General features: G+C 50.0%; 1 protein-coding gene across 1 annotated transcript in view; it reads left to right on the top strand.

Moving 5' to 3' along the window:
* Positions 1 to 7,703, top strand: part of hpda (4-hydroxyphenylpyruvate dioxygenase a) — a 48,915-nt gene extending 41,212 nt beyond the window's left edge. The window contains exons 11-14 of the mRNA XM_085964425.1: positions 1,423 to 1,494; positions 3,286 to 3,408; positions 5,603 to 5,719; positions 7,234 to 7,703. Of these exons, the coding sequence (XP_085820551.1) occupies positions 1,423 to 1,494; positions 3,286 to 3,408; positions 5,603 to 5,719; positions 7,234 to 7,347 (426 nt within the window). The 3' untranslated portion in view covers positions 7,348 to 7,703. The remainder of the gene's footprint in view (positions 1 to 1,422; positions 1,495 to 3,285; positions 3,409 to 5,602; positions 5,720 to 7,233) is intronic.
* The last annotated feature ends 2,387 nt before the right edge of the window (positions 7,704 to 10,090 follow it).

A 10,090-nucleotide genomic window follows, 5' to 3' on the forward strand; every position in this document is an offset into this window, starting at 1 on the left:
ATTCAGAGGAGCCACTTTTTGCCAGGGAGAAGGTGGGGGGGAAGAAAAGACAGGGATGGACTGGAAGTTGGGGTGGGTCAGGCTGGGGATGACCACCAGATGTGGGATTGGATGTTGGATTTGCCAAATAAAATTGATTGAAAGTCTCACCAAGTGTGAGACACAGCAGTAAATGGAAAGGTTGGACTTAGGTTGTAAAATCATAGAGGCCGATTTTCATCTTCATAGCGCTCTGATTTGAGGCGCTAGTGGGACGGTAGAAGTTGAAAAAACAGCTCCGTCGGATTCCTTCCCCGTCTTCCGGTTGGGCCTGGAGCGGGCATCTGATGCTCCCTCCCAAAGCAGGCAGGAGCTTCATTACTATAGGTAAAAGGAGGCCGGGAGGGGCGGGCACCATTTTCTGACCCACAGGCGTGCTGGACGCTGAGTCTTTAGCATTCCCATGAAAACCTGATGGGACAGAGGTATCAGGCAGACCTCTAGGCAGGCATAGATTTTAAAGGCCTTTGTTGTAGTTTGTTTTTCCCAACTGGCATTAGTCTTTATGCTAGTTGCTGTTACGATTATTTTGCCCCGAGCTCCCTTTATTGGCACCAGAATGTTTGCCAGCAGTAATCTTTTGAGCTGACTTATTCGGAGGGGAAAAGGGGACGGCAGAAGGATGCCAGACAGGTCAGGTGCTCTGTGCCCTCCCGCTCGCACCCACTCCCCCACATCTGCAGCGAGGGGTATCATACCTCATTGGCAGAAGCTGTTGGTGGAGGCTCCTCTTCCCAATAACGGCTGCATCAGCGGACCCCCAGAGCCATCGCAATGAGATCCGAATGCCTATGTAACCCTATTACTGGAAGGTTTTTCAGTAGCACCCAGGTCTTGCACATGGTGCTGCATGAAGGAAGGCAAGTCAAGGTGATCAGGAGCTAGCGTTACTTGTCTAGTTGCACCTGCCAAGATGCCACCACCCATTTCTGTAGACCCTGGGAAACCTACCTGGAAATGGCTGCAGGAATTGTCCCTCTCAGGTCTGGGTCAACAGAGGGGAAGATGTCAAGCTCTGCTGCGAGGGCACAATTCAGTTTGGTGCTCGCATACATGCAGGGGCAGTAATGGTCAGCAATGGCCTGAAAGCTGGCTGCACCATTTTGTAGGTATGCTGCAGGGCTGACCTATGGGATGGTGCTATGGAGTGGCACAGAGGAAAACTCTCACCAGCTTCCCACACAGTACCACCTATATACAGAGTGGGGTAAGGAACAGCAGTGCCTATTATGCAGAGTGGGGTAAGGAATGGCAGTGCCTATTATGCAGAGAGTGGTAGTGCCTGGCAATGAAACACACCATGGCTCCACAGTGTTTGAAATGGGAGTTTTTGGTGGGTTGTTTGAGTGATTTCTCTCATTTTACATTCTTCTCTCGCTCTAGGAGTACGTAGATTACTATGGTGGACCCGGAGTGCAGCACATCGCTCTCAACACCTCTGATATCATTCAGTCCGTGAGTCACATGGTTATATTTCCACCTTAGTCCTCAGTTCATCCCATGTAGCCCAAATGTAATCATTGTACTTCTTTGTATCACGTATAGCTGGAATCAAATACAGACTGTGATTAATGAGATGCTCCCCGATAGTTGGTTGATTGTAGAGATGGACCCACAGAGCCTTTGTATCAGAGTGTGTGTTGCTTAACCAATAGGAAGGTGGCTTCTGATAGGTTTCGCTCTGTATTGCCCATTGTTCTGCTGGTGCTAGATAGGGGCCACCCATTGAAATGCTACCTTGGAGTTTCCCCACCACTTGATGCAATTCCAGTACCAGCCATTAAACAGCATGAAGACCTACAAAGCTCACCAGGTATTAGGGGCTTTACAGCATTCACCACCCTCCATTAGCCTTACCTAGAGTCTAATAACATTGGTCAACAGCCATAGAAAGGCCTAAAGCAACCAAGCATGTTGTTTGCTAACCACCAAATTACAGGCTGGCATCTAATTGAGGGATTTGGATGGTTTATGGATCGACCACTCACTGATGCTGACAATTTCTTATTTTACTCCCGACTTCATTGTGGAGAAACATGAGATATCTTAATGTTCCTTTCCTGTTACAGGAGGCGGCAGCACTGCAGATATTGGGGGGTGATATTCGTCTTGGGTGGGATTGAAAACGGGCAGTAGTGAATCAGTCGTCTGTTTTACACTCTGCCCGATGGAGAGGAAAATCAGGCGGTGTATAAAACAGGCTTCTGATTCGCTACCACCGAAGACCAATCACTCTCTGTGGTTCAGTATGTAGTTTCCTGTCTATATCGACAGGTGGCGCTCTGGCACTTTCTACAGGCTTTAAAAAAATATAGACAGACACGTCGCCCTCTGCTGGCAGCAGCTGGAATAACACAGACTCTTCTGAGCCTCCCCCATCTCGCTGTTGTAGTTTAAACCTAGAATAAGGACAGACACTCCTCAGAGACAGGGGTGCCTGGTGCCACTTGCACTGGGGTGCCTGGTGCCACTTGCACTGTGGTGCCTGGTCTCAGTGGCTGTTTTTCATGTGGGAACCTGGAGAGTGAGTGTGTTTGCTATCTGACTGAGAGTCTGATCACATCCTCACCCAAAGTCCACACAAGCGCATTTTCCAAAGGATCATTAGTTAGTGATGAGGATAAGGGACCCTGGCTGATTAATACCACTCTGGACCAGGGAGCTGAGGCCAACTGTCGTGTTCCTGCTTTGGTTGGACTCATCACAGAGCAGAAACTGAACCTGGGGGGATTCTGGGATGTGTGTTCCCAGTAGGGATGGGGTGTTACGTTATAACTTCACGGAGACATAAGAATCAGTGGCATCTTTAAACTGTAATTTGAGAGATTCCTTGTTGGTTTCTGAAAGTGACAGGCGGAGGCGACAAATATTGAGATGTTATAAATCTTCATAATTCCATTGGGGAGATTTTTCAGTTACCGATGTGTCACATGGCACAAGATTGTCTCTCAGATTGTGTTAGGATGTGGGGAGACTGTGACTGTGCCCATGTGCTCACGCCTCGGACTGCATTAGGACGCAGTGATATCATAACTGTTCCCACCCCTCGAGCTGTGATATGAGACTGTGCCCATCCCTCAGATTGTGTTAAGAGGTGGAGATATTGTGACTGTGCCCCAGTGCTCCCCCCCTCGGGCTGTGTGATTCTGTTCCCATCCTCACAACCTTTTGGTGCTACTTCTCATTTTTAAGGGCAGGGAGCTGCGGTTTGATACATCACTGATTCCCATTCCCATCTGTTGCCAGATTATAAATTTGAAAAGCCGTGGGATGGAGTTCCTGATGACGCCAGACTCCTACTACGATCAGCTGAAAGAACAATTAAAGACTGCGAAAATCAAGGTGAAAGAGGACCTGAAGAAGTTACAGGTACATCTGAAGAGACAGATTCCAGATCCCACATTGCAGAGACTAAAGACAATGCTGAGCCAAACAATTAAACAGGCAGCCTCAGCAATGGGGAAATCACCTCCCATCACAGCATCTCGCTCAAAACATTACACGTATAAGGTTTCACATAAAGGAACTGAATACTTGGACAAGAACGTGCCCTCGATGGTGTTCATATTACAGCAGTGCCTGTGGAGGCAAGCCGACTATGGAAAGCAAGCCCGTAATATAAACGATGCAGTACTCCTGCCTCTACAGGGAACACCATCACACAGAATCCCCACAGTGCAGATAGAGGCCATTTCGGCCCATCGAGCCCTGTGAAGTGGTTTTGACCCTTGCCCTCAGGGTCAAAGTGCCACTGGTGATGACTGTTGCCAGCCATACGTCCAATTTTTTTCTGGTGGTAGCTGGGCTACAAATTCAACTTTTGAGCAAGCGCATGTCTGATATTAATTTCCACCGAACCTTCCGTCACACATTGACGAACACTGTCCCTAAAAGCTTTCACAGTGTTTCCCATTATTGATTTCTGCTTTAACGGCACAAATTGTTCTGTGTTCTTTGCGGTCATAAAGAAGTAAAAATAAACCCGTGTTTATTTTAAGTTCCCTGGGCCAAATGCCATTGCTGAATTGATGCCTCGAGGCTCTACTTTTTAGTCCAGCGGTGAAGAAGTTATGCATTGTCAGAGCCAACAGTCCTGGCAGTATCGACTATCTCTGTCGAAACGCCTGGCTGCTTCGTGGCACCTCCAAAGAGACCGCACCCACCCCCCAACCCCGAGATCTCACCATGTTGGCAGTTACATGCCCGAACTTGCTGGCCCCAATCCCTGCGAGCAATCAATGTCCCCTGGAGCGTATCTTACATTGAAGCAGGAAGACCTTCTAACTAAACTGCATTTCTGCATGCACAGACACATACCATCATGAGCCAAAACAGTAGAATACAAGTCCGAGTAGGCAATGATCGTACTTTATAGTGCTCCAGTCACACTGTAATGTGAATACTTCTCTGCAGTCCTGGTCGTCAAGAGGCATAAACCCAATCCCCAGACCCAGGGAAGTAACTTATAAGGAAAGGCTGGATAAACTTGGGCTTTTCCACCGAGAAAGAAGGCGACTGCGAGGCAATGTTCTAGAAGTATACAAGATTGTTCAGAGTATCAGGAGAGTTAACTCAGAACACTACTTTTATTAAACTGGGGGAATAGATCCAGGAGACACAATTAAAACTAGAGAAGGGCAATTTTTGGACAGATACCAAGAAATTCTTCATTACGCAAAGAGTAATCAAGATGTGGAATAAACTTCCAGATCGAGGAATGCATGCCAGCACCCTGGAATCACTAAAGAAACAATTGGAAGCTAGAATGGGAGAGGGGGAGGCAGGAGAGGGAGGGCTAGAATCTCTGGATCGATGAATTAATCAGGGACAAATAGCCTTCCTCATCCATAATATGATTAGACGTGTGGCTATTGGGAAATGTGGTTGAGAGGGAAGGTGGGAGGTGGAAAAGTGGCCTCGTTCAATAGGTCAGGGAGACAATGGGGTTGATTTTGATGAGTCTCGACCCTGCTGCCGTCACTGAGGTCACCGCAAGCTACCCCAGGCCAAGCACTGAGTGGCTGAACGCCAGTCTGAGTCACGCAGTAGGCCCATTTACAATTGGTCTGATGACACATGCAGCATCCCGTTTGCCATTTTCGGAGAGTACTGGGTGGAGTGTGTGCGTATCAGCCCAAACGGAGCCAACAGGTAAGTTCCTGGTCATCTTTGTGGGGCAGGAAAGAGCAGGAATCCTCCTCCCCTTGGCTCTAGCAAACCAGCCTGGGCACTACTACTGCTCCGAGTCCTCCCCTCCGCCCTCACTACCACAACGGACGTTTGGAGGCTGGCGGTGCTACCCGCCTGAGATTGTGGCGGCCCAGAGCTGGCGGGCTGCTCTGTGGATCACGTTTTCCACCCGCAACGTGCCTCCTGAATGCTAATAAGGTCGGGCCCTCAAAGTGGACTGGACCTCCCACTGGGACTAGCGGCGGCCGCTAGTCTACCCCACTGTGTCCGGAGTAAGTAGGATCATTTTCCTTTTGTCGATAGTACAGTTAATGGCCGTCGGTGAGAGTGTGCGTCATGGAAACTGCTCATTGTGTGTCGCTGTTTGTAACAGGAGCTGAAGATTCTCGTGGATTTTGATGAGAATGGCTACCTGCTGCAGATCTTCACCAAACCTGTCCAAGACAGGCCCACGCTCTTCCTGGAGGTCATACAGAGACATAATCACCATGTGAGTACAGTCCTTCTGATATAATCACCATGTGAGTACAGTCCTTCTGCACCCACCAGTGCGAATGCAGATTACAGCATCAACCCCAGCCCTTGCCCACATGCACATTACAGCACCTCTTACTTGCGCACATGCAAGTTGCAGTGCCCCAGCCCTGTGCAACTGCACATTAGTGTTCTTTACCTGTAAAGATGTGCATTACCAGTGTCTTGCACCTTCAACTGCATATTAAACCCCCCCACCCCCACTTATTGTTTGTTACTGTATATCAGCATCCAGTCTGCAAACATGCAAATTAATGCTGCAAAAGTTCTTTATGAATTCGTCACCTTTATAAACATTATTATCCTCATGTCCATTCCTAAACAATCAGTTTCTTTTGCAATCTCGTTCCTTCTATGGAACGTCTACAAAAGCTGACCTTTCTCAACGTCCTTGATTGTTCCAGTCTGAAATGATCCCCGGCCTCACCCTTCGCCCCGTCACGGGGCTGGGGGCTTTTAGTAATCACAGTGGGACTCCAGTCACGCATGGAGTTTTAACTTAGAGCCTTGTATAGTGATGCCACGTGGATACCTGTGTATTGATGGTGTCACCGTCCCTGTGGCCGGGCCCTCACCGTCACCGTCCCTGTGGCCGGGCCCTCACCGTCACCGTCCCTGTGGCCGGGCCCTCACCGTCCCTGTGGCCGGGCCCTCACCGTCACCGTGCCCTCACCGTCACCGTCCCTGTGGCCGGGCCCTCACCGTCACCGTGCCCTCACCATCACCGGCCCTGTGGCCGGGCCCTCACCGTCAACGTCCCTGTGGCCAGGCTAAAATGTTTATTTTCTTCTCCTGAAGCTGTTGACTGTTACTAGAATAAGTTTCCACGAGCATTAGCAGCTCCTCCATTACCACACCCATGTGGCTATGCTTCAGGTGTGAGACTAGACAGTGAGGAGAGAGCCTTCAATTGTGGGGGTATCAGCTCAGCCCCATCCAACATACCCACACACTGGATAGTCACTGGATAGCAATCAGGAGCAGGAACAGCAGTTGAATGTTTCCCTCTCTATAGACAATGGGGCCAACTGCAGCACTCTACCTGAAAACTGACCCTAGAGCAGGGAGCGAACCTGGGCCTTCTGGCTTTTATACTTTGGTGCTTTTTCTCACTAAACCATTGTTGGGAAGAGAGGTGCAGCTTAAATCGATGCAGGACACTTCACCTGGCTGTGACTGTCAACTGATTTAACTGAACAAATGAAAAAAAAATGTGCAAATACCACAAAACTGATGGACAGACCTTACCAGACAATAATCAGTGACTCACGCAGAATGCAGTAACACGATATATTCATTGTTGCTGCACCGTGGAGTTGCCATCATGTTGCAGGCTGGGTACAGATTCAGTCCTTCTGCCCTCAATCAGCAACACTGCTCCATTCAGAACCTGTTTAGCTGCCAGTGTATCTGTGAACATCATCTCTGACTAACAATGTGTCTTATACGTCATCCCTTTTCTTTTTGAAGGGCTTTGGGGCTGGAAACTTCAAGTCATTGTTCGAAGCTATTGAACAGGATCAGGATGCAAGGGGAAACCTCACTGCTTACACGGCCGACAGCAAGGGACAGCCATTTTATTAAAATAACCAGCCAGCAAATCATAGAACTTGCTTCGAAACAGCACTTCTGTACTCTGTTAGTACAAGTAACTCTTCACCTTCCTCAGCCTTTCCTTCCTCCTACAGTCTTTAGGAACTTAAACCCAAGTGTGGTGCCACCTAATCATGGTTTTAATTCATCTTTCTCAACCTAGATGGATATTCTGCACTGTGGCTCTGGCCTTTTCTTCACCTCAGTTTCTAAATATATAAATCTATTGTATATCTTAATAGTACTTATTGTGATATCATCAAAGGTCACAAGCTAAATATGGAATAGGGAGGCCATTTGGATCATTCGAGCTCATTGATCCAAAAACAGCCTACAGTTCTCCCCTCGCCCTGTCGCAGTATCCAACTAGTACCAACACACACATACATTCACACCCACCGCACACCTGCTGGTGCACACATACATTCACATCCACTGCACACCCACTGGTGCACACATTCATTCACACCCACCGCACACCCGCTGGTGCACACATTCATTCACACCCACCGCACACCCGCTGGTGCACACATTCATTCACACCCACTGCACACCCGCTGGTGCACACATTCATTCACACCCACCGCACACCCACTGGTGCACACATTCATTCACACCCACCGCACACCCGCTGGTGCACACATTCATTCACACCCACCGCACACCCGCTGGTGCACACATTCATTCACACCCACCGCACACCCGCTGGTGCACACATTCATTCACACCCACCGCACACCCGCTGGTGCACACATTCATTCACACCCACCGCACACCCGCTGGTGCACACATTCATTCACACCCACCGCACACCCGCTGGTGCACACATTCATTCACACCCACCGCACACCCGCTGGTGCACACATTCATTCACACCCACCGCACACCCGCTGGTGCACACATATTCACACCCACCGCACACCCGCTGGTGCACACATATTCACACCCACCGCACACCCGCTGGTGCACACATTCATTCACACCCACCGCACACCCGCTGGTGCACACATTCATTCACACCCACCGCACACCCGCTGGTGCACACATTCATTCACACCCACCGCACACCCGCTGGTGCACACATATTCACACCCACCGCACACCCGCTGGTGCACACATATTCACACCCACCGCACACCCGCTGGTGCACACATTCATTCACACCCACCGCACACCCGCTGGTGCACACATTCATTCACACCCACCGCACACCCGCTGGTGCACACATTCATTCACACCCACCGCACACCCGCTGGTGCACACATATTCACACCCACCGCACACCCGCTGGTGCACACATACATTCACACCCGCTGGTGCACACATTCATTCACACCCACCGCACACCCGCTGGTGCACACATTCATTCACACCCACCGCACACCCGCTGGTGCACACATTCATTCACACCCACCGCACACCCGCTGGTGCACACATACATTCACACCCACCGCACACCCGCTGGTGCACACATATTCACACCCACCGCACACCCGCTGGTGCACACATTCATTCACACCCACCGCACACCCGCTGGTGCACACATTCATTCACACCCACCGCACACCCGCTGGTGCACACATTCATTCACACCCACCGCACACCCGCTGGTGCACACATTCATTCACACCCACCGCACACCCGCTGGTGCACACATTCATTCACACCCACCGCACACCCGCTGGTGCACACATTCATTCACACCCACCGCACACCCGCTGGTGCACACATATTCACACCCACCGCACACCCGCTGGTGCACACATTCATTCACACCCACCGCACACCCGCTGGTGCACACATTCATTCACACCCACCGCACACCCGCTGGTGCACACATTCATTCACACCCACCGCACACCTGCTGGTGCACACATACATTCACACCCACCGCACACCCGCTGGTGCACACATTCATTCACACCCACTGCACACCTGCTGGTGCACACATTCATTCACACCCACCGCACACCAGCTGGTGCACACATACATTCACACCCACCGCACACCTGCTGGTGCACACATACATTCACACCCACCGCACACCCGCTGGTGCACACATACATTCACACCCACTGCACATACGCTGGTGCACGCATACATTCACACCCACCGGTGCACACATTCATTCACACCCAAAATGTTTGTGACTCCCTGAACCAGTTAGATAGGAGCCACAGCACTTTGGGCAGTACAAACATACAAACAATAACCGACAGGTAAAGACCCTCTGGTCCCACACAATTGTGATACCTTGTGTATCACAATATATACATTCCACCCCACCCCAAACCATGTGATCTCCTGGGAGATGCAAAAAACAGATAAAAACCCAATTTGGGGAAATTCCTCTCAGACACATCTCGGCGATTGAAACTAGTTCAGATCACTGTGGCCCTGAATTCCCTGCAGCACCTACCTTTTGTAAGTGGAGATGTCCATCACAGCCAGAAACAGGTCCAGCTCTCACTTTGAAGGAATTCAGTGAATCCGTGTCCACTGCAGGAGCCGGCAGTGTGTTCCAGAGGTCCACTGTTCTCTGGGAAAAGAACCACCTCCTGACATCTAGCCTAGATCTGGCCTGAAACAGCTTAAAATTGTGACCCCTGGTCCTCCCTAACCTATTTAATTGGAACAAAGTGCCAACTGGAACACAATCTATTCCCTTCATCTTATCAACCTCAATCATGCTTCTCTTCGAGTCCCAACTCTTAGCCTATCTTGATAACAAAGA

The sequence above is a fragment of the Somniosus microcephalus genome, chromosome 22 (genome assembly GCF_052327205.1).
Source record: "Somniosus microcephalus isolate GS21.2 chromosome 22, FLI_Smic_1.0, whole genome shotgun sequence".
In the NCBI taxonomy this organism is placed as follows: domain Eukaryota; kingdom Metazoa; phylum Chordata; class Chondrichthyes; order Squaliformes; family Somniosidae; genus Somniosus; species Somniosus microcephalus.